This window comes from Geotrypetes seraphini, chromosome 7, assembly GCF_902459505.1.
Source record: "Geotrypetes seraphini chromosome 7, aGeoSer1.1, whole genome shotgun sequence".
Classification (NCBI taxonomy): domain Eukaryota; kingdom Metazoa; phylum Chordata; class Amphibia; order Gymnophiona; family Dermophiidae; genus Geotrypetes; species Geotrypetes seraphini.
Window position 1 is genome coordinate 6957149 of NC_047090.1, and position 25648 is coordinate 6982796.

The window sequence follows — 25648 nt, forward strand, 5'->3', positions numbered from 1 at the left end:
ATTATTGTAAGTCTTGCTAATTCTTTCTTGGTGACTGTCAGATAGATAATATTCAATATATATTCAAAGGTTCAATTCAAAAGGTCAGACAGAAGAAGCACAGGGCAATGATAATATCAATGTCCAAAAGTTAGTAAATCCCCTGTACTTACCTTTGTTCAAACGTGCCTTGCAATATTTGCTCAAGAGAGCTCCGTTTCGGAGGGGACTCGTCCTTCCTCGGGAGCGGATGCACTGTTCGGCGTATCCGATTGAACTGTCTGAGAAATTTGAAAAGATGGCGCTGAAACGCGGAGATCCTCACACTGACATCCGGAGTCCAGTTGTGGCAGGTTCCTGCAGTGTCTTTACTGCGGTTTCCCCAGTCCTGCAACTACGAGGTTTTGCCACTGGTCTGCTCCTTTGGTCTGCACTGCTTCCTGCTTCCTGTTTCAGTGCCCGGGCATTTATAAACAAGCAAGAGTTGAATATTATCGGGATAATATTGAAAATGGTTTTTTTTCTTCTGTGCATTAAGACCTTTTTTCAGTGTAAAGGGGCTTTTATAGAATTGCCCCAGGGTGAATACACACATCTTTTTCTGCAACCCCCTGCTATGTCTACTCTGGAGCAGACAGCACACGGAAACATGATTTACAAGTTATTTGTAAAATGCACCTGCCTGTTGCTCAAAGGGGTTTAGCTGGGCAGGAAAGGCTCCCACCCGATTAAACCCCACTGAACGACCTGACATGCGATATTCAGTGCCAATTAACTAGTTAGTGCTGCATAATATCGCTGCTAACCAACCACGTCCTAACTAGGTTAGGGGTAGGCCACGGTAGGACGTGGGTGAAATGTGATTTTCAGTCTGCTAACTGGCTAAGTACAACATGCTATCTGAGAAGCAGAAGTGAACATCTATGGTGCTGATTAAAATAACTTCTAAGCACATCTTGATAGGTTACCTGCTCGGTACCCCAGAAGGGCTTGGGGGAAATCCACTTCTTATCCCTAGGATAAGCAGCATAAAATCTGTTTTACTACTTGGGATCGCTAGGTACTGGGTTGGCCACTGTTGGAAACAGGACACTGGGCTTGATGGACCTTCGGTCTGTCCCAGTATGGCAATTCTTATGTTGCTATGTGAGCCAAGTATAGGACAATCAAGTCATTGTGACATCATTGCTGAGGTTGGCTCTTAGGCATTGGTGGAATGAGGCATTATGACATCACAATCTCAGCTCTGGAACGTTGCTACTCTTTGGGTCTCTGCCAGGTAGTTGGGACCTGGGTTGGCCAATGTTGGAAACAGGACACTGGGCTTGATGGACCTTCAGTCTATCTTATGTTCTTATGTGAGCCAAGTATAGGACAATGAAGCGATCGTGACATCACTGCTGAGGTTGGCTCTTAGGCGTTGGTAGAATGAGGCATTATGACATCACAATCTCAGCTCTGGAACGTTGCTACTCTTTGGGTCTCTGCGAGGTAGTTGGGACCTGGGTTGGCCACTGTTGGAAACAGGACACTGGGCTTGATGGACCTTCGGTCTGTCCCAGTATGGCAATTCTTATGTTTTCATGTGAGCCAAGTATAGGACAATCCAGCCATTGTGACATCACTGCTGAGGTTGGCTCTTAGGCATTGGTGGAATGAGGCATTATGACATCACAATCTCAGCTCTGGAACGTTGCTACTCTTTGGGTCTCTGCGAGGTAGTTGGGACCTGGGTTGGCCACTGTTGGAAACAGGACACTGGGCTTGATGGACCTTCGGTCTGTCTTATGTTCTTATGTGAGCCAAGTATAGGACAATCAAGCCATTGTGACATCACTGCTGAGGTTGGCTCTTAGGCATTGGTGGAATGAGGCATTATGACATCACAATCTCAGCTCTGGAATGTTGCTGCTCTTTGGGTTTCTGCCAGGTACTTGGGACCTGGGTTGGCCAATGTTGGAAACAGGATCCTGGGTCAGTTAACTGTGGTATTCAGCATTGGCCAGGTATGTTATCGCATTAACCCCTCCTTTTACAAAAGTGTGGTGCGGTTTGTAACGCCGGCTGTGGCGGTAACAGCTGAGATGCTCATCGGAGCGTCGGAGCATTTAGCACTCCAGGCTATGGTAGAAACCTCTATCATGGGTTAGAAAAAGTGGGGTGGGAGTAAGTGCTGACTATTGGCACTTAACAGGCTAAGTGCCAATTCTAATCTCAGAATGCCCCCCCCCCCCCCCCCCAAAAAAGGTCATTTTTTAGTTTGGCACTGACCAGTTATTTTCAACTGCCACCAAAAAAATGAGGAGATAGCCCCAAAGAGGCAATTGAACTGGCCAGATAAATTGCTTTCAATACTGACCTGTAAGCTTTTAAATAACGTGACAACACTGGACGATGGCTTATATATAAATATCACGAGATTCTTGCAGAACATCTGGACTCCTTACTGTCTTCGCAGGTTTTCCACAGCTGGTTGGAGGAGGTGAAGCTAAGGAATTCTAATGTCTCCAAATGGATCAGTTTTCGAGCACACTGTGACACGCATGAACCTTACTCCCAAGCCAGGGTTTGTGGAATATGAGCCCAGCCTCTCAAATCTACTGTAAGAGCATCCTTCTGCAGTTCATAGGAAGAATCGCAAAACAGGAAACTTATCCACGTGCCCTTGGCAATTCTTTTTAAATAAGCTCGTAGCATTCAATACAACGAGAAATATCTCTGCGTCTTTCTGCCACATTTTTTTGAGCCTCGTGCTTCATTTCTTGGTAAACGATTCCATCGCATTTTCTTGGCCTCAAACTGCACCTCTTGGTACCCGAAGATCCTCTTTCCCTCCTCAAGACCCAGAGAGCAATTGCCCGGGGACTGACACCTCCCCGACCAATGTTTTTCTGGTGCTCTTTCCGTCCACTAGGCCTCTCCAGGGTGGATTCTTTCATGAGTAACCTTCTGTGCGAAACGATCCATGATTAATCAGTTCAGCCGTACCACCCAGACCTACGATAAAATAATTGCATGATGGTTGATTTGATGCAGTCAAATTGCAGTTATGATGATTGGCTTACCTTCAGAGACCAGCAAAGCTTTTGTTTGTACTTCTAAATCCCCAGCTTATGGCTGTCACTGTGTGTGGGTGGGAGAGTGGAAAAGCCGAGCAGTCGAGGATCTTTCCCAATCAAGGATTCACTGCCATGTGCTTCTTTTTACGTTCTTGGGATGATTATGTTGAACGATGTAAAACAGATCAACTGCAAATAGATTTTCTGATTAACGAGGTATATTTTTGCCTTGTACAGTATCTGACAGAGTTAGACGAGGTGAACCGCGGGTATAGTTTTCGCATCTGTCAGTCGGTAAGAGCCTTAAAGTCTCAGCAAGGTCGTTCCCACTTACAAAGGGCAATTACCAGGCTGTTCGCTTTGCAAAAGTCTGCAGGTAGCTTTTATCCACGGCCTCTGTAATAAGTTTCAGACAGAGACTATGTTTGTGATTTGCCTTTGAAGTATTCTGCTCACAGACTTGTGAACCAGCATTTAGTCATGTAAACGGCACACAGAGACTTGAAAATACATTCTACATCTGCTGTTTTCGGCTCCTGCTTAAAAATTTCTCTACTCCTTGGGAACACCCTCCTCTAAGTGTGGCTAAAGTATGGGTGTTAATAGTGTATAACTCTTTCACATAGATCAGGGGTGTCCAATGTCAGTCCTCGAGGGCCGCAATCCAGTCGGGTTTTCAGGATTTCCCCAATGGATATGCATGAGATCTATTTGCATGCACTACTTTCAATGCATATTCATTGGGGAAATCCTGAAAACCCGACTGGATTGCGGCCCTCGAGGACCAACATTGGACACCCCTGACATAGATAGTGCAAGGTAATAAACAAACCACTCGTACACAGTACACAGGCCAGAACTTAAAGGAGGAGGAAAAAGCCTCTGACGACAAACCCTCCCACTATCTAAGGCAGGGGTCTCAAAGTCCCTCCTCGAGGGCCGCAATCCAGTAGGGTTTTCAGGATTTCCCCAATGAATATGCATGAGATCTATTTGCATGCACTGCTTTCATTGTATGCTAATAGATCTCATGCATATTCATTGGGGAAATCCTGAAGACCTGACTGGATTCCGGCCCTCGAGAATCGGAGTTGCCCATCCTGACATAGACACTCTAATCCAGGGGTCTCAAAGTCCCTCCTTGAGGGCCGCAATCCAGTTGGGTTTTCAGGATTTCCTCCATGAATATGCATGAGATCTATTTGCATGCACTGCTTTCATGGTATGCTAATAGATCTCATGCATATTCAGTGGGGAAATCCTGAAACCCCGACTGGATTGTGGCCCTCGGGGAGGGACTTTGACACCCCTGGTCTAAAGTGTTTAGTCAAAATCTCATTGGCATAACAAAACCTCGCCTGGAATTTCAAAAACAGGCTCTATGCCAGGGGTGTCCAATGTCGGTCCTCGAGGGCCGCAATCCAGTCGGGTTTTCAGGATTTCCCCAATGAATATGCATGATGTCTATTTGCATGCACTGCTTTCAATGCATATTCATTGGGGAAATCCTGAAAACCCGACTGGATTGCGGCCCTCGAGGACCGACATTGGACACCCCTGCTCTATGCAGTGCAATAGAGAACTTAAAGTGTCATAGATTTTAAAAAATCAACTTATCTCATGGGGACGATCTTTTTACCTTTATCTTCACCTCTTTTGTTGGAGAAGTCTCAATTTTTGCTATTGGACGTTCCAAGCCCTAATCAAAGAGTCCGTGGGTGAAGCAACAGTGTCCTAGTAACGACGTGCGTTCTCCGGGAACGTTCATATTTGTGCCGACACTGTGGAGTAGCCATGTTTGAGTGCGTGGAGAGGAGCTGTTTTAGTCCCACTTTAAAGGTATGTTTCAGATCATTGAAAGGTTTTGAAAGTGCACTGAGAGGTCCATATTATATGTGCTTATATTGCATTTTCTCTCCAGTTATCGATCGGTCTTGTCACACCCTGAGGCAGCAGAATTGTGAAACGCTGGCCATCGTTGGTGTACCGATCATTCCCATGAGATAAGTTGATTTTTTCATCTATCTATGACACATTTAAGTTCTCTATTGCACCGCACAGAGCTTGTTTTGAAACATAGAAACATAACGGCAGATAAAGGCCAAATGGCCCATCTGGTCTTCTCGTCCGCAATAACCATTATCTCTTTCTCTCTCCGAAAGATCCCATGTGCCTATCCCAAGCACTCTTGAATTCAGACACAGTCTCTTTCTCCACCACCTCTCCCTGGAGATTGTTCCATGTATATACCACCCTTTCTGTAAAAAAAAAAAAAAAATGTCCTTAGATTACTCCGCAGCCTATCACCTCTTAACTTCATCCTATGCTTTCTCATTCCAGAGCTTCCTTACAAATTAAAGAGACTCAACTCATGCACATTTACATCATGTAGGTATGTAAACATCTCAATCATATCTCCCCTCTCCTGCCTTTCCTCCAAAGTATACAGATTGAGATTTTAAGTCTATCCTCATACGCCTTATGATGAAGACCATGGGCCATTTTAGTAGCCTTCTTCTAGACCGACTCCATCCTTTTTATATCTTTTTGAAGGTGCGGCCTCCAGAATTGTACACAGTATTTTAAATGAGGTCTCGCCAAAGTCTTATTCAGGGGCATCAATACCTCCTTTTTCCTACTGGCCATACCTCTCCCTATGCACCCTAACATTCGCAATCACCTTTTCAACCTGTTTGGCCACCTTAAAATCATCACAAACAATCCCACCCAAGTCCCACTCTTCCGTTGTGCACTTAAGTTCTTCACCCCCTAAACTGTACCGTTCCCTCAGGTTTTTGCAGCCCATATGCATGACCTTGTATTTCTTAGCATTAAATTTTATCTGCCAAATTTCAGACCATTGTTCAAGCTTCGCCAGGTATTTTGTCATATTATTCACACCATCCTGGGTGTCTACTCTATTGCAGATTTTGGTATCATCCCAAAGAGGCAACACCTTAGACCCACTTTTGTGGATGGAGGGAGATTTTGTCGTCTGAGGCTTTTTCCTCCTCTGGGTTTAAAGTTCTGGCCTGTGGGGTAGAATGATTAAATAAGGAAAAGTTGTTTAACCATCTTTCAAACAAGAGAAAATGCCATAAAATTAAAAACAAGCAGCATATAATTAATTAGGTTTTTTTTTTTTTTGTTAAGTTCAATATTTTTTTATTATTTTGTACCAACCTACAAAAATCCATTGACCTAAGTCAGCAATACATATATATATATAAGAACATAAGAATTGTCGCTGCTGGGTCAGACCAGTGGTCCATCGTGCCCAGCAGTCCGCTCACATGGCGGCCCCCAGGTCAAAGACCAGTTCCCTAACCAAGACCAGCCCTACCTTCGTATGTTCTGGTTCAGCAGAAACTTCTCTAACTTTGTCTTGAATCCCTGGAGGGTGTTTTCCCCTATAACAGACTCCGGAAGAGCGTTCCAGTTCTCTACCACTCTCTGGGTGAAGAAGAGCTTCCTTACGTTTGTACGGAATCTGTCCCCTTTTAACTTTAGAGAGTGTCCTCTCGTTCTCTCTATCTTGGAGAGGGTGAACAACCTCTCTTTATCTACTAAGTCTATTGCCTTCATTATCTCGAATGTTTCAATCATGTCCCCTCTCTGTAAGGTCAATAGGATATAACAGAACAATAACAATAGAACCCTGTAACAAATACCCAATACAGCTGTGAAATCTTATATGTTCAAAGTGACCAGTGTAGTGAAATTCAAAGAAGGTTTGGATTATTACCATAAGGTCTATTGGCTGAAATTTGAATTTAGAATCAAGTATAAATTATTGCTGCTGGTTTACTCAAGTATGCAAGGGTTTGGCCCACAATATTTGATGGATTGCTTCTCTCGGCAACACAGCAGAACCTGGCTATACCATCTAGAAAGGAGTTAAGTTTGCAGACGGTGAGAGAAAAGGTTTTTTCATGCTGTGGTCCTAAGATGGTTAAGGGGTTGGAGGAGCTGCCGTACAGTGAAAGATTAGAGAAACTGGGCCTCTTCTCCCTCAAACAGAGGAGATTGAGAGGAGACATGATCGAAACATTCAAGGTACTGAAGGGGATAGACTTAGTAGATAAGGACAGGTTGTTCACCCTCTCCAAGGTAGGGAGAACGAGAGGGCACTCTCGAAAGTTGAAAGGGGACAGATTCCGTACAAATGTAAGGAAGTTCTTCTTCACCCAGAGAGTGGTGGAAAACTGGAACGCTCTTCCGGAGGCCGTTATAGGGGAAAATACCCTCCAGGGATTCAAGACAAAGTAGAGAAAGACAGGATGTTCATCCTCTCCAAGGTAGGGAGAACGAGAGGGCACTCTCGAAAGTTGAAAGGGGATAGATTCCGTACAAACGTAAGGAAGTTCTTCTTCACCCAGAGAGTGGTAGAAAACTGGAACGCTTTTCCGGAGTCTGTCATAGGGGAAAACACCCTCAAGGGATTCAAGACAAAGTTAGACAAGTTCCTGCTGAACAGGAACGTGCATAGGTAGGGCTAGTCTCAGTTAGGGCACTGGTCTTTGACCAGAGAGCCACCACGTGAGCGGACTGCTGGGCACGATGGACCACTGGTCCGACCCAGCAGCAGCAATTCTTATGTTCTTATTAAGAAATTGTTAAAACGCCATTTGTTCTATTGTATGATATATACAGTATGACTTTATTGGCACTGCTGTGATTGTTTCATGGCATGATCATTGAGCTGATCTGTTTGGGATAGGAAGATTGTTTGGAGACATTAATGTTCTTATGTCAACTTGTCATGTAATTTGGTGTTGTTTTAATATTTTGTAAAATGATTGTAATGTCATTTGTATATATTTATGAATGTGCGAATTATAAATAAACAAAACAAAAATAAAAGTCACTGGAGGAAAAGTCCACACAAATTTATTAGCCAGGTAGACCTTGAAAAGGCATTGTTCATCCCTGGAAATGAGCTTTGGGAAAGAGATCTACTTTTTGTCAGTGTAATGTTAGGAAATTCTTTTCCCGAGGGAGGTGGTGGTTGCCTGGAATGCCCTCCCGAGGGAGGTGGTGGAGAAGAAAATGGTGATGGAATTCAAAAAAAGCGTGGGATAACCACAGAGGATCTCTAATTAGAAAACAAATGGTACAAATTAAAGAACTAAGGTAGGTATTGGACAGACTTGTAGGGTTTATGTCCCATATCTGGTGATTCGGTGTAAGATGGGCTAGGGAGAGTATCAATGGGAACTTTACTAACTGGGAACATGAGGACATTACTGGCCAGACTTTACAGTAGATATCCTGGTTGGATAGGCTGGAGTGAGCTTGGATGGCAACTTCAGCAGATGGAACCTAGGACAATACCAGGTGGATTTTAGTCTATGGCCCAGAAATATCAAAGAAGAGACAAGTAAATTTAATCATGTATTTTTAAGGAGATTAACTAATGGGCAGACTGGAGGTCTTTATCTGCCGTCATTTACTGTTATCTTCTAAGTTGTACAGGAGACCTCCAACCTGGGAGTGATACTTCAATATTGTGCTTCCAGTGGGTAGGGACGGTTCATAGACAATTGCGCGCAAGACAATCGCGCGCGGACAACTGAGCGTGAGAAAACTGAGTGCAAGACAATTGAGCGTGAAGACAAGTGAGCGCGAAGACAACCTGGCGCTCAGTTATCACTGCGCTCAATTGTCTTGCGTGGAGATATAGTTGCGCGCAATTGTCTTTAGCGCAATTGTCTGTGAGCGCCATTGTCATTGCGCTGAGTTTTCTGCGCGTTTTTGTCTGTGCGCGATTGTCTTGCGCGTTTTTGACCTGTCACCGGTAGGTCCTCTGGAATACTGTAGAACTTGCCTGCACTTCACTATTGAAAATATGATATTGAAACAGCACCCCCACTGGCAGGAATGCAGTTGGAGGACTCCCACACAACTCAGAGGGAACACTGTGATCTCTGCCATGTACTTGTGACCTGGACTGGTCATTGTTGAAGACAGGATGCAAGGCTCGATGGGCCTTGGTTTAAAGGCAGCATAGCTTTTCTTATGTTTTTTTCTTCTTACATTTTAGCATATGCATATTCATTAGGGATTAAGCATACAGGAAAAATATGCAGTACTTGATTCTCATCTTTATTGTGTTCTCACATAAGGAGAAGGGTAAATAGTGGGGTTCCTCTGGGACCACTGTTTTTTTATTATATTTATCAATGATCTAGAGATGGAAATAACTAGTGAGATAATTAAATTTGCTGATGACACAAAGTTGTTAAATCACAAGAGGATGGTGAAAAATTGCAAGAGGACCTTGTGAGACTGGAAGACTGGGTGTCAAAATGGCAGATGACTTTTAATGTGAGCAAGTGCAAATGTGATGCATGTGGGAAAGAGGAACCTGAACTATAGCTACATGATGCTGGATTCTGTGTTAGGAGTCACGGCCCAGGAAAAGGATCTAGGAACAAGGATCCTTGTTGAGGATACTTTGAAACCCTCAGCTCAATAACTAAGAAAGCAAATAGAATATTAGGAGTTATCAGGAAAGGAATGGGAAACAAAGATGAAAATGTTATAATGCCCTTGTATCGCTCTATGGTAGGGCTACATCTTGAATATTGTGTGCAATTCTGGTCACCGTGTCTCAAAGAAGATGTAGCGGAATTGGAAGTGGTTCAGAGAATGGCGATGCAAATGATAAAAAGGATGGGATGGCTTCCCTATGAGGAGAGGCTAAAGCGTCTAGGGTTCTTCAGCTCGGAGAAGAGATACCTCAAAGGTGATATGATAGAGGTCTATAAAATACGGAGTGGAGTACTAGGACTAGGAGGCATGCGATGAAGCTACTAAGAAGTGAATTTAAAACAGACCAGAGAAAATATTTCTTCACACAACATATAATTAAACTCTGGAATTCATTGCTGGAGAATGTGGTGAAATCAGTTAGCTTAGCAGGGTTTAAAAAAGGTTTGGATAATTTCATCTAAAAGAAGTCCATAGACCTGTATTGAGATGGCTTGGGGAAATCCACTTATTATTCCTAGGATAAGCAGCATAAATCTGTTTTTCTCCTTGGGAACTAGCTAGGTACTTGGGACCTGGGTTTGCCACTGTTGGAAACAGGATACTGGGCTTAATGGACCTTCGGTCTGTCCCAATATGGCAGCTCTTATGTGAGCCATGTATAGGACAATCAAGCCATTGTGACATCACTGCTGAGGTTGGCTCTTAGGCATTGGTGGAATGAGGCACTATGACATCACAATCTCAGCTCTGGAATGTTCTACTATCTGGGTTTCTGCCAGATACTCGGGACCTGGGTTGGCCACGGTTGGAAACAGGAAAATGGGCTTGAGGGATCTTTGGTCTGTCCCAGTATGGCAGTTCTTATGTTCTTATGAGCATTTTATTCTGACACGTTCACAAGTAGAGCAACAGTCTGTCATCCCTAAAACAAAGCCATTTTAAATCGGTTTAAAAAAAAGACAGCATAGGTACCTGTGGCATATATGGTTTATAATCCAGACCCAAAAGCATGCAAATGCCCCCCAAAAAGGAGTAACTCATTGCAAACTACCCTTCCAGGAATGCTGATACACAGATCACGTAACAGCAGGCGTGCTCTTTCCCCTGCCAATTTTTTATGCATGTTTGTGAAACACCCTTTCTGCATTTGAACAGGATTTGCACGTGGAAAAAGCCTTCTGGTTCTCCCCTTGCTCTGGTTCTCCTAGAGCCAGGCATCTTGAGCCTGATCTTCATACCTAGGTGTCTCGGATTTCAGCCTTTGTAAAAAAAATAAAAAATGCTGCTTTGAACATGTGCTTGAAACTCAAATGGAATGTATTTAAAACACATTTCGGGGCCTGCTAGATGAGGCCTATGCCATGCAGTATCGTTGCATGCTTTCATGTAGACGGGAATGAAGAAACAGATGCACATTAAAACCCCGCTCTAGGGGCCGAGAGTAGCTTTTTATTGCTTCACAAACGCACATGCTTTTCCCCTTTCCTTTGAGAAGTCGATGCCATTCATCTAATGACAATTTTTGTGCACGGAGGCTTTAGCAAGTAGGCCTGTTTTGACTGCCCTTGGCACATGATCACTTTTATGGTTATGTCCCGTTATCATGCTACTTCCACTGTAAAGGGAGTAAAGTATGAAAGACCGACTTGATTAACAGGCTACAATGCATTTCAGAGGCAACTAGAAGGATAAATGAAACAAGCTCTAGGTATGGTGAATTAAGCATTTCTGGTTTGGCAGCCTGCCTTCAAGATTAGTGTTCATGCTACCAAGGGGGGGAAGGTGGTTGATATGAGACTTCCAGAGGAAGCCATATTTTTCTTTTGTTGGCTCGGATGTGCCTCAGATTTGTTGGAAAACATTAATTCCAACTGGGAAGACGAAAAGCCACATCAGTAACCTTTAGATTCAGTCTGAAAAGGCGGGCAGGAATGGACTCCGATATAAAGTCAGTAGAACTCGGTTATTCCATGTTGAAAGAGATACTCTTCTATTTCATCTAAATGCGAAGGAACTGAATGCGCAGCTCAAGTGCGCTGTGCGACAGATTAGGGCAATGCATGTGAGCCAGCCCCCTTCTCCCATCCCCTTCCTCTAAATCAGCTCCCAGTCCCAACATCAGTCCTTTCTCCCCCCAAATTGGCCCCCTTCTCTCAACTCAGCCCCAGCGCCAACATTTGCTAGCTTCAGTCCTCTACTTCCATCCCCCATATCTGAAGAATACAGCTTGTTTCTCCAGCATCAAGTCCTTCTTTTAACCTTCCCTCACCCTACCATCTACCAGCATCAGCCTCCTTGTTTCTTCCCTTCCCTAAAAATCCAACATCTTCCCTCTGTCTCCCTAGTCTCTCCTTCCACTTCTCCAGTATGCCCTATGTGTGCCAGAATTTCCCCCTCCATCTCCATCATAGTGGTTGTGACTCCATCCTCTTGCATGGACCATGTTGGCATTCAGAAGAAAGGCACTATGGAGCCTTTCCACTCAAATGCTCTGAAGGGAGCGGGTGGAATCCAGCAGAGCCTTAGAGAGGCTTTGCAATGCTTCAACTAACTACTGATGCTGTCACAGGAACAGGATAACGCTGGAAAAAATAACCGAGGTTTGAGGGCAAGAGATCGACTGAGGAGTGTGTGTGTGATGGGGGGGGGGGGGGGGGGGGGGGGGGAGAGAGGGGGAACAAAAGAGGGAGATGCTGCAACCATTGGGGAGGGAGGCACTCCAGATACCATGCAACTATGACCTCTAGTGTTTGAAGTAGGAGTGGTCTGGTAATATCAAACTACATCAATGATGAAAGCATTTTTAGTGAATAGGCCTCTGTGTTTTCTTTCAGCCATCTTACTATAGAAGGGTAGAATTTACTAAATCGGGGTAAGGATTTTCAGTTACTACACAGAAATTGCACAAATTAATATGCAACAGCTGCTGTGGGTTAACTATTGATACATCAACTTGTCGTTTAAACTGTCGTTTAAATAGATCTATTATTTAGGTAATGTTTCTTTATTTAATATTTATAGACCACTAATAGCCTAAGAGGGGTATAATCAAAAAATACATCTAAGTCCGTTTTAGATATAAGTCACTATTTACTCAAAGTCAGCAGAGTCTAAAGTCCATTCTCGAAAAATACATCCCAAATATTTTTTTTTTGAGAATCGTCTACTTATATGTCCAGCTGTTTGGTCGGCCAGACCGCTAAGTTGTCTATCTTTATACCCCATTCTCGTCCAAAAATTTGTCCAAGTCATAAATGCCTAGAGCAAGACCTTTTGGACGGGGGAGGGGCCAGCAAACCGATTGACCGGACACCCAGACATGGCAACACAGTAGTGGGGCACCCTGCAGGGCACTGTTACGAACTTCATAAAAAGGGTGCCACATAAACATCTCACCACAACTCTCTTATAGGTCATGGTGAGCCCCCCTAAACACTCCCCAAACCTACTAGGTCCACCTGTCTACAATCCCAATAGCCCCAGATTACTTAAGCCACCTCTGTGCTGCTTAAGTAGGCTTTCTTATGCTAGGTGCTGATGTTCTGGAGGCATGTATGTACATTTTTATTCCGATATTTATGCCCTATGTGTGCGTGGCGTGTTGTGTGTGTGTGGGGGGGTCAGTGATCACTGGGGTAGTGTGTGGGGGTCTGTACTTTGTGTCTGCAGTGGTTAGCTGGTCACTTTGGATACCTTCTGGGCACTTAGACCTGTTTTTACATCGCCTAAGTCACAACGTGCAAGTTCCGTCTAGGCAATCTCGTTAAACTTTTGGTTATACTTGCAGTACAACTACATCTAGGTCAGCCCAGGTCCCGCCCAAATCCCGCCCTCACCACTCCTCCTAAAACGCCCCTTTCAGCTCTGGGCGTACAGCAGCACTGAAAAGGCCTACGCTGTTTTTAGATACATCTAAAACTCGTTTCGATTATCGGCACTTGGACAACTTGCCTTTTTGATCGTCCAAGTGCCAATTTAGGAGGCATTTTAGACGTATTTCGTTTTTGATTATGAGCCCCTAAGTGGTTTACATTCAGGTACTCAAGTATTTCTCCCTATCTGTCCCAGTGGGCTCACAGTCTGTCTAATGCACCTGGGTCAATGGATCATTTAAGTGACTTGCCCTAACCATTAGGCCGCTCCTCCACATCATGTTACCTGTGTGGTGTTATTTGTCATTAACTGATAAAACCGAAATTAGCGTCTACTAACTGCAGAGACATCAGTTTAATTGTTAGCGTTTCACTCATTTTGATTGTTTGCACGTGTTAACGGCCGAATTCACAGATGGTGCAGCTTAGTAAAAAGGTCCTTCAATGTTGGTATAATGTGGGCTACGTCTTATACTGACACCTGCAAGCTGGGTCCACTGCAGCTTCTAGTGTCCTCCTGATTTAGTTTACGAGTCCTTTCCTCTGGTCTCTTCTCTTTCATGGAGATGACAGATTGTCTTGTCAGTTGAGACAATGAGAATTTAAAAGAAGGCTGAGTGAATAAGCTTCGTTCATCATAGCTGACATACAAGGCTTCGGCTGTACAGAGTAATTACGATCAGACATGAAGAGGCATAGAATTATAACTTAGGTTAAATGAAGTCCTTAAATGAGGTAATTATATCTGAAAGTGGAACACATGACACGGTGACAGAATTTGTCACCGTCCCCATCCCCACAGATACCATCCCCATGGGAAACCATCCCCATGTCATTCTCTAAGGAGAGAAGGAAAAATCAGATTATGAATAGGCTCAGCCAGTGACCCTCAAGCCTTGCATTGAAGAATGTTGGTGTAGAAGGACTGAGATTGAGAGAGCCACTAAAGAATGACACAAGATGGTTTCCCATGGTTATCTGCGAGGTTGGTGGCAAACTAGACAATTTCAAAGCCCTGGTCATGACACACAATAGATTCTACCATAAAACCACAGTCTACATAGCATCCAAGCTACGCCTATAGACCCCTAACTGCCCCCTCCGCTCCAAAGCAGAACAAAGACTCAGCATTCCCGCAGGGAGATCCCTCTAAATGAGTACGGCATACAAAAGATCCTACAGCCATTTCCTACCTCAGCTATGGAACCGACTACCCACACAGATCAGGTCGCTAGACTCACTAATGACCTTCCGCAGAGCAGTAAAGACCTTCCTCTTCCACCAATGGGGCCATTAAAAACTGCCTTCTCAATATACTTCTCCTAGTACTCTTCGCTATGACCAGTCTGGTCTCTAGAATAAGCTCTGTTATTGTCTACTGTAACCTATTTGTTGTCACGACTAGTCTGTCTTCAAACGATTGTGAATGTCTACTTGTAACCCATTCTGAGCTTCCGGGAGAACAGGATGGAAATCAAAATAAATAAATTTGTCTCCATCCCTTTGGTTAACCCTTCCCCATGGGAAACCATTCCCATGTCATTCTTTAAGGAGAGAGGGAAGCATCAGAGTATGAATGGGCCTAGCCACTGACCCTCAAGCCTTGCATTGAAGAATGCTAGTGTAGAAAGACTGAGGTTGAGATAGACACTAAAGAATGACATGGCATGGTTTCCCGCAGTTAGGTGATGAATTTTGTCACCGTGTCATTCTCTAAAATTCACTGTAATATGAAAGCTTAAAGTTATAGATATGCAGTATTGTGAACACTTTCCTTGGGAATAAGCATTCCCAGGTGTGTGTGTGTCAGTCGGGGGAGGGAAAGATTATTTTATAAGACAGATATGTGCATAAGTTCCTTATATAAAAGAGGAGTAACTCATGCGCATTTCTGTTGTACAGGATGAGTGTCCGCTCATAAAATTATCTTCAATATGCTTTCTGGAGCCAAACAAGAAAAGCAAGTATTTAGTTTGACATGCTGTACAGTAGAGGAAACGTCAAAATCTGTCTGGTTACACAGTAAATGAAGATAAGATTTGGGGTCATGCACAGTCGCCCACTGGCGATGAATGAAGGGCATAAGTTGCCGGGGACTTTAATCTCAGCAAAGAGTAGCTACAATTGTCAATTCATTACCTTTATAAAAAGCATCAAGTCTAGAAAAGTGAAACAATTTGTCGGTGCGATGGCTGAGACCGATTTCCAGAGTTATAAGGGTCAGAGCATTTCTAACAAATGACCAGGTGTTCTTCCGCAGTCTTGAGCCTGAAGTAACATGGTCAGCTCTTTTCCTTTCTTTGCTGACTCTCTAGTTTCTTGGAAACAGCCCTACTTTCCGCTTTGTTTTGCACCTCCAGGGTCCTATCGACTGGACATTTTCATCAATACACACGTAGAAAGTCATTTTCATAATAGAGTACAAAACATGGATAGGCACTACAGGGCACCATGTTATAAAAACAAACACTTGTCTTTATAAAATGGTATCTTATGTGGCAGAGAACCCACCTTGAACATACAGTAGCCACCATCACCTACACCTGGTTGAGAGCTGATGTAAATGAAGATACAATATTCTACTTACATACGAGGGGGTGCTGAAAGGTTTTCAGCCCAACCAAGAAGAGATATGGTTCAATCAATGATATGATACAGATCTTTAAATACTTGAAAGGTATTAATATAGAACCAAATCTTTTTCGGAGAAGGAAAAATGGTAAAACTAGAGGGCAGAAATTGAGGTTGTAGGGTGGTAGACTTGGGAGTAATGTTAGAAATTTCCTTTTCACGGAGAGGGTGGTTGATGCCTGGAATGCTTTCCCGAGGGAGGAGGCGGAGATGAAAACAGCGACGGAATTCAAAAAAGTGTGGGATGCAGACAGTGGATCTCTATTAATTAATGATATAAATTGAAGAACAAGGGCCGGTACTAGGCAGACTTGCATGGTCAAGTTTTGATTACAATTTGATACAGCCGCTTATCAAGGTTCTAAGCAAGTTTAACAATTTAAAATGGAAGGGTTCTTTTTTAAAAAAAATAAAAGAAATACCGATAACAATACAAATATTGTACTAAAAGAAATAAAAAAAACCAACAAAATAAATTAAATGGCGTACTTAATATTATATAGACTAGACTAGACTTACAGAAAACGAAAGGTGGAAAGGGAGGAAATACAATTGTAAAAAGGAAAGAGAACATTGAAGGGAAGGAGATAAGGAGGGTAGAACCTGCCTATTGTTTCTTTAAAAGGATTGATGTATGAAAGAATGAAAAGGGATTAGATATTAAAGGCTTCTTTAAACAGATGGCTCTTGAGAAGGTCTTTAAAGCGGTCTAAGTTATTTTCTTCCCTCACAAAATGTTCCAAAGTTGAGAGGCAACCATGGAAAAGATGTCTTGATGTTTGGTGCTAATAATTCGCAACGAGGGAACGGTAAGTAATTTACGGTCTAAAGATCTGAGGAGGCGTGATGGCTCGTATGGTAAAAGGTATTTTTCGATAAACTGTGGGGATTTGGTTTGTAATGTTTTGAAAATTATTAGTGCAATTTTGTAGGAAATCCTATTTTTGCGTAACAAGGGGGTTACACGGTGCCTCTTATATGACAGTTCGATTTAGGTTGGTCTGGGGGGGGGGGGGGGTGTTTCAACAGGAACTCCAGTAATTGGAACATGAGCACAGTGCTGGGAAGACTTTTACGGTCTGTATCCTGCAAATGATGAGATGGTTTGGATAGGCTGGAGTGAGCTTTGATGACATCTCCAGTAGTTGGAACTCAAGGTATCGAGCTTCAACAGTAGTTACTCCAGGTGAACTTCTATGGTCTATGACCCAGTAATGTCAAAGAAAAACAAAGATTCAATTTAAGCATGAATTTATAATGAGTGTAATTACTGGGCAGGCTGGATGGACCATTCGGGTTTTTATCTGCTATCATTTACTATATTACTCTATGCCCGGTCATTCCAGAAATGAAACCTGGCTGCTGTGCATTTATGCTGCAGAAATATTTAAATGTCTCAATCATATCTCTTCTCTCTCGTCTTGCTTCAAAAGAATACATGTTGTTTCCGTATGCTTCATGACGAAGACCACCAACCATTTTAGTAGCCTCTCTCTGGACTGACACCATCCTGCTTATGAAGGCTGGGTCTCCTCCAGAATTTTACACAGTACTCTAGAATTTACAGTAAGAATGTCACAAGTGATGGGATGCAGGGCAGAAACATGAATTACAGGCATGTTTTGGTAGAAAAACAATGCTACTATTGTGTAATTGTTTTTATTCACAAATAATTGAAAAAGAGGATATTGTACTCAAAAACCTGGCAGATAGAAACAAATTGGCTAGACCTCAACAGATGGTTGACGTCTAGTGGTCGCAATTTTTTTTGCAAAATCATGCCAATATAAGCAGAAATCACAACTTAGGTCTGGAAAATGCTAACATTTTTGGGAAATGGATAAAAGAAAAAAACAGGAAGAGAAAGACTCTCTGTTAACATAGACTAGAAATTTCTATTTACAAATGCACTCATATATATTTGATGGACTGTTTCTTACGCTCTCCTTTACAAAACCGCCTTTTTTTTTTTAGCCCCAACTACCGCGGTAACCGCTCCGGTGTTCATAGACTTCCTACGAGCGTCCAAGCTGTTACTGCCGTGGCTGGTGCTAAAAACACTAACGCAGCTTTGTAAAGGAGGGGGTTAATTAATCTTAAGTAGAGAATGTCCTTTCAATAAGGCATTCCTTGGTGAAGATATATTTTCAAGTATCAGACATAATATTGTCACTAGTCTTCGGGGGGTATAAATTTACAGATGTATTAGAATTTATGTGAAAGTTAATTATCACCTCCATGTTTCCTTATTTTACTTTACAAAAAAGCTGTCATCATCTTTGTAGAGAATATTTGACTTGTGATCTATGTAGATTTTAGCTTTAAATGGTAGAGGATAGAGAAACGCAAGCTCTCGCATCAGGCCTCAGTGACAACGATTTTCTGAAAGATGTATGCAACTTTGAATTGTTAATTTAGGAGAACACAAAAATTGTTTCTCTTTTTTGTTGTTGTTGATTTCAGCATAAGACTCAAGGATTTACTTATATCAGGATACATGCACCTTGGAATGTACTTAGTCGAGAAGCCGAGTTCCTTAAAATTAAAGTACCCACCAAAAAGGTAAGGAAGTGTCTGGCAAAACCAGCTACTGATTATATACTTATAAGCTACGCATTGATCAATAGTCAAGGGCCAGTCTACAGTCTCATGAACAAAGATTTTCCAATTCTAGATGACTTTGGTTCACTGTTGAAATTCGGTTTCATGTCTTTGGTAGAACAAAACGATGACAAAACATCATAAAATCACTAGAAGGTAGTTGGTGAAGGAATGCCATTGAAGTTTATGAATGAAGAGCCGTCCATTTCATTCTCATTTGAGCTCTCTGTCACAAACCCATTCTGAAGTCTGTCTTATATTACATTTGTTTTCAATTAGACCTTAAAAAGCTCGTTGGAGTTGAGAGTACATTTTGAAGCTGTTTAATAGATAAAAGCTGCAAAATCAGAGCTTTGCGCGGAATGCCGAATGTAATTTGATGAAACATTTTCTCCCATGAACAGATGGTATGATAGCTTCCTTTCTTTATGAATAGTGAGGGAAGATTGTGTTAGCCTGCCAGAAACAGTTAAAAGAAAACCGGCAACATCTTTAGGTAGACTAAGCACACAAACTTATTGATATAAGTTCCTTACTAGCCTCGAGATGGCCAGCTTTACATTCATGAGTTCTGTGAAAGCAATGGGGTTCATTTTCAAAAAAAGATAGATGTCCAAAAGACGACATAAACCGGCACTTGAATGCCTGACTAATCAAAACATCCAAATAGGCATTTTTGAAACTGACTTTCTAGACGTCTTTCTGGCCATTATGTCTCCAGTGCATCTAAATATTAAGGGGGGGGGGGGGTTACAACAACAATAATTGAACATTTTACAAAACGTCCAGAGCATAATTTGGACGTTTTGAGCTAGACCTGTTTTTAAAACGTATTAAGGGCTAAAAAGGTACCCCAAACTGATTAGATGGTCACTGGAGGGATAAAAGTATGGCCCCCCCCCAAACTCTCCTGTGATCCCTGACGCCCCTCTTACCCCCTCAAATATCTGCATAAAACAGTACATATCTGTCTCTGTGACAGCTGCCAATCCTAGCAGAGCTGCATGCTGGAGTAGCCTGGTGAGCAGTGCAATGGACTGCAGAGAAAGGGACCCATATGCCACCCTGACTAGCACACTTGTGGTAGAAAGTGTGAGCTCACTAAAACTCACCAAAATCCCACCGCACTGCCATATAGGTGACACCTACAGGCATAAGGGCTATGGCAGGGGTAGGGAACTCCGGTCCTCGAGAGCCGTATTCCAGTCGGGCTTTCAGGATTCCCCCAATGAATATGCATGAGATCTATTTGCATGCACTGCTTTCAGTGCATATTCATTGGGGAAATCCTGAAAACCCGAATGGAATACGGCTCTCGAGGACCGGAGTTCCCTACCCCTGGTCTACGGGGATGGTAGACAGGTGGGTATAGTAGGCTCTGGGGGAGTTTTTTGGGGGTGGCTCACTGCTCTGCTGGCATGCCTGTGTGGCCAGTCCATTAAAAATGCTGGTCCCTCCTACATGCAAATGGATTGTTATAGACATTTTTAATTTGGATGGGGTTTTTTTTTTCAATAATGGCAAAAAATATTTTACATCTAGCTGGGCTGTTTAAAAAAAAAAAAAATAAAAAAGGTTAGGCGTCTTACGGATTCGAAAATGGCCATTTCTTCCGCCCGATATTTAAATGTCATGTGGGAAACATCCAAAGTTGGACTTAGACATCCTATTGAAAATGACCCTCAATATGTCTACCTGGCTACCTTATATTCTTTGAATTGCATTTATAAATTTTAAAGAAAACCTCTCACATAATGAAACATTTTTGAACTTATGACCCTGCTAGTTTTTTGTTTTTTTCTTTAAGCATTGAGCAGAGTGCTCATATATGACCCAGTTTTTCTAAGGGAGACTTTTGGTCCTGGTATTTCCGCACCTCCCCCCCCCCCAAGGCATTATAGTATCAAATGGTCTAGTGCAGGGATCTCAAAGTCCCTCCTTGAGGGCCCCAATCCAGTCGGGTTTTCAGGATTTCCCCAATGAATATGCATTGAAAGCAGTGCATGTACATAGATCTCATGCATATTCATTGGGGAAATCCTGAAAACCCGACTGGATTGCGGCCCTCAAGGAGGGACTTTGAGACCCCTGGTCTAGTGTCTCTCTCTAGAAGATGACTCATTTGGCAGTTATGCTTTAGAATCTTAAAATCACTTGAAGATAGTCATAGAAGTATCTTTGAAACTTCATTAAATCTAATCTCCTGCCTCAGGTAAGACCTCCTGGATGTAAACATCCTAGACAGATACTTGCCTAATCCATGCATGAAGGTGCACGGAGAGCTCCCTAGGTAACTTGTTGCAACATTGAGCTCCTCTCACTTTTGGAAAGTTCTTTTGCGGTACATCTTGTCCTCTTGCTGGTGGAGATAGGGAATAAGTGATCGTCGCTATCCTCTCTTCTTGCAGTGAAATAATATCATTCTTCTCTAGGTTTCTTTGTCGTATATAGGCATAGTTAAGCTCTGGAATGCGTTGCCAGAGGATGTGATAAGAGCATTTAATATAGATTGTTTTAAAAAAGGTTTGGCGAGGTTTCTGGAGGAAAAGTCCATAGTCTGCTGTTGAGACAGACAGGGGAAGCCACTGCTTGCCCTGGATCGGTGACATGGAATACTGCTATCATTTGGGTTTTTGCCATGTTCTTGTGACTTGGATTGGCCTCCGTGAAGAAGGGATACTGGGCTTAGATGGACCATTGGTCTGACCCAGTGAAGTTATTCTTATATTCTTATCTTATTGAAGTTTGGGGTTCAAAACATAGTACAGTTCTCCAAATTAGGCAACTGTTGTTACCCATAGTGGGAGAAGTCTGTCCCTTGTTAATAGGTACCATTCTGGCGTTCGTTGCTTTCAGAACACAATGATGTTGCTGGTTCTCATTCAAGCTCGAGAGAATTAAGGTGGAGCTGGGAGTCACCATGAGAGATATTTTCAATTCTGTGCATAAGTCCTGCCTATTGATGCCTGCCAAGTATATCTGGTGTACCCACATTTCTGCTGACTTACCCTAGCATTTAATGGACTCTGTGTGCAGAGATGCTCGTAGAGACTCTGCACTTCCCTCTCCACATCCAGGCACTAAAATAGAGAAGCCCAGTTTTAAAAATTGCCCTCCCTAATTGTTTAGCCCACTTTAGTAAAGAGGTCCCTAAAACTGTTTAAAGCCATCTTGCCTGTTTTTATCCCTTTTTAAATTCTATCCTGCTGCAACTAAGAAGGAAGGAATTTTTGAAATTAAGAGCAAAAGTTTTAGCTCTTGAGGCATCATTTTATCTAAAATTTCCATGCAAATGTCTTGTCCAACTACAAGACATTGAATATGTATTTTGGGATCCCATTCAATTACAACAATTTATAATGGCTCGAGAACAGAAATGAGGACTGTTGGTTTAATGTTTCACTACTGAGAACATTGGAGGATGTTAGAGTCCCAATTAATAGGGAATGGTTAAGATTCCAATGAATCAAGAACCAATTCTTAGTTTTCTTTGTATCTTATGTTAGTTGATATAGTGGTATGGCTCCCCAGACTTGTGGGCTTGAAAAGGAATTTTGTATTATATGTATAATTATTGTAAAACTTTGTGTAAGAATCCTTTTTCTTTGGTATCATTTGATATTATAAATTGTTAAATTTGCATAAAAAAATAATAAAAAAAAATTCTATCCTGCTTCTTGTAGCCAATGTAGTCTAGAATCTCCCTTAATTTTCACCAAAAGCAGACCTGCCTCTTGCACTCTCACCAGGAATCCGGGATCTCCCTTGAGCGGCCTACTCATCCAGTGGCAACAGGGAATGTCTTGCTGCCACTGATCTCATGCGTTGAAATAAGAAAAAATCACTCAATGGGACCTTTTCAAAGTGTTATATGGATGATATAACAAAGTTCACAGGCTTTCTCAGAATCAAGGAGGGGAAAACTGGGGCGAACCCCAGGAAAAACCACCTCACAGTCCAATCATCGCATGGAAAGTAAACAAGAAGTTATATCATTTCATATGTACTTGTTGAGTTGTAAAAAACTACTGTTTACTAGACTTTTGGTCAAAGAACTAGACAAACTTAACTTGCAGCTTCTTGTTTACTTTCCATGCGATGATTGGGCTGTGAGGTTTTTCCTGGGGTTCGCCCCAGTTTTCCACTCCTTGATTCTGAGCAAGCTTGTGAACTTTGTTATATCATCCATATAACACTTTGAATAGGTCCCATTGAGTGATTTTTTTCTTATTTCAACGCATGCACTTTATCACTCTTGTTACACTGTTTGTAACTTGTCCCCTTTTTCATATTTGACTGGCCACTGATCTCATGGCAGGAGGAGATGACATTTTATGAAGGCGTTTCCTGCTTCCACTGGACAGGAAGACCCCTTATTGTGCGCCAGAGGCAGAACAATGGGTGGGGTGGGATGGATTGGGGGCGAGCCCTAAATCTGGAGCTGAGCGGGTCAGCCCCCTTGGCAGCCCTGCTAAAGTTTGATTGAAAAAGCTTGACAGGGAAATAAAAGCTGGCAGTGCATTAAAAGTTACTGAAAAGAAGACAGCCGAAAGTAGGGGGTGAAGCCTGATTATGACCACGTTTTGTAGGTGTGATTTTCCACTTTCGCTGGTTTGGAAAAAATGGATATATTCGTTATTTTAATAGTTGTAAAAATCAGATCACTAAGAAGTTAGTTCAGAAAACGTAATAATACAGAGGTTTGACGACATTTTATGTGTTAGGAACTCTCAGTTTCTGTGTTGCTAAAATTGCAAGTTGCTCCCACATGTCATTGCCCTTTCCAATTCCCTGTGTTGTTACTGATCGCTCTATTTAGCACAGAAGGAGCCTAAAATTCTGGAATTAATGGACCAATTCTGCTTCTTAAGTCTCCTCTTGCACAACAGAACCTTTTTCCAATCAACTTCATATGATGGTCATCAAAGCGTTCCGCTCTCTGTGGTTTCGAAACTCATGAGTAAGCTCCACCAAAGAAGCCGTGCATTTCTATTTACAGGAATTTGTTTACATTTGTTGAAATCAACACATAACATGTTGTTACTTCTCCAAATTATACCATTCAAAAAATAAAATACTTTTCACATGTGTCTTTCATAAGATATAATAGATTGTATTGAAGGCCTAGGCATGTCAAAGGCAGTAGAGCGAGAGGCAGGAAAGAGGTCCTCAAGCTTTGAGAAAGCATATCTGTCCCTACTGACAGATTAACGAGCAGTGCTGAGGGTGCACTTCGGCATGATTCAAAGAGCAGCCATGCCTTGCCATCAGAGATAGGGATAGGCGATGGAGATGGAGAAGAGGAAAGAGCATATGAGGGTCGCTGGGCCAGGAAGTGATGTCAGAGGGAAACCCAACGTAGGCATGAGTGGCATGCTAGAGAAGCCACTAGTGCTGATGAAGATTTACAGAGGTACGTGGGGGGAAGGGAGAGCACGAGTGTGGAGTGGAAGCGGGAAGGAGCGGTGGAAGAAGAAGAGGATGCAGAGGGGGCGCCACAGCTCCAGGTACCTCCCACCCTGTCGGTGACACTGGGCATAGTCGTTGATTTCAATGAATGGTTCGAGTTTGTCTAATGATAGGAATATTCTTGCATGCTTTTAGGAAATTGTTAGTGAGTGGTGTATCTCTCAAGCCTTTTCCTCATTAGAGAATCTTAATCTGAGTTCACCTTCTATGAGGCCTTTGCTTGCCTGCTGCACTATCTTTGATGGGCAGGGTTGAAGGTCTCTTAGGATTTTGTCAAGCCTCTCCTCTGTTGTTGGGTTAAAAGGATCCCATATGTTTGAGTCAGGAGGGAGGGAGTCTATGCACTCCTGATTAGTTGATTGGAGACTGGGTGGGGACTGTCTGCAAATCCTGATGAAGACTATTCATTTTGTCGGTAAAGTATGCAGCAAAGTATAGAAGAAGGCAAACGAAGACAACAAAAATCGTCAAGGACCATCCAAGTTGGGGGTCAATCAGATAAAGTTCATTGCTGGACCCGACACGGGCTGCGTTTTGGTGAGAACCACCTCCCTCAAGCACCAGTATGCAGTTCAGTTTGACTGAGCAGACTGGTTCTGTCGTGGGGCTTCCGGTCGAGCTGCTTACTATGCTGAATAGGTGATTGGTTGAATTGGCAGCCGGTTCAACGCATTGAGGAAATTATTATTTTTTGGCTGCTGTTAGGGCTCGGTGGTACGTTGTCACATGTTTTCTACTGTTTAAATACTTCTAAATACAATCTTTTTATGCTTGATAGCATTTTTCACTTGATAAATTTCAACAGGATTTGCAGAGCTCTCTCATCATTGGATGATGGTTCAAGAAACTAAATTGTACTCAAGAATAAGCAGGATTTGATGTGAATTTGCATCCTTGTTGCCCATCGTTGGCCATGCTACCATGCTCAGTACCCAAAACATGTACATAGGAATTTCTACTACAGCTCTTCAGCCTTTTAATCGGTTGCTCTGTCTATCTGCTGTATGTGAAGTTGTAACTTCTACTGTGTATGTAAACTTGTAACCCATTCTGGGTTCTTCTGGGAGGACGGGTTAGAAATTCGACTAAATAAATAAATAAATATCCCTTTCCTTTCACTACTATGAACATTTCAACTCATTCTTTCTTATGCCTTGGTCCAGATGTATGAAGTGAAGCAGGAAGGTGGCCTTCTTGGGAAGCTCTATACGATCTGGGACAAATTCACGAAGCCTTTACAGCCAAAGGTGCCACAGCTAAGTGAGAATACAAAGATGAAGCGCTTAACTTATCCTTTTTCCAGAGAAAAAATGCATTTGTGAGTATATAACATAGAACTTCTTTTGGAGCAATGGCAAATGATATTTTTGCTTCAGTTGGGTAGTCGTTAACAATAACAAAACAAATGTCATCAACATTGCTCTCATTGGCTAATAAGAACATAAGAATAGCCTTATTGGGTCAGACCAAAGGTCCATCGAGCCCAGTAGCCCGTTCTCATGGTGGCCAATCCAGGTAACTGTACCTGGCCAAAACCCAAAG

The 25648-nt window shown here is 42.5% G+C and overlaps 1 protein-coding gene across 1 annotated transcript in view; it reads left to right on the forward strand.

Annotated features, from left to right (window-relative positions):
• Window positions 1-25648, forward strand: part of ANO2 (anoctamin 2) — a 228699-nt gene that overhangs the window by 41658 nt on the left and 161393 nt on the right. The window contains exons 3-4 of the mRNA XM_033953477.1: window positions 18500-18598; window positions 25270-25424. Coding sequence (XP_033809368.1) covers window positions 18500-18598; window positions 25270-25424 — 254 coding nt within the window. The remainder of the gene's footprint in view (window positions 1-18499; window positions 18599-25269; window positions 25425-25648) is intronic.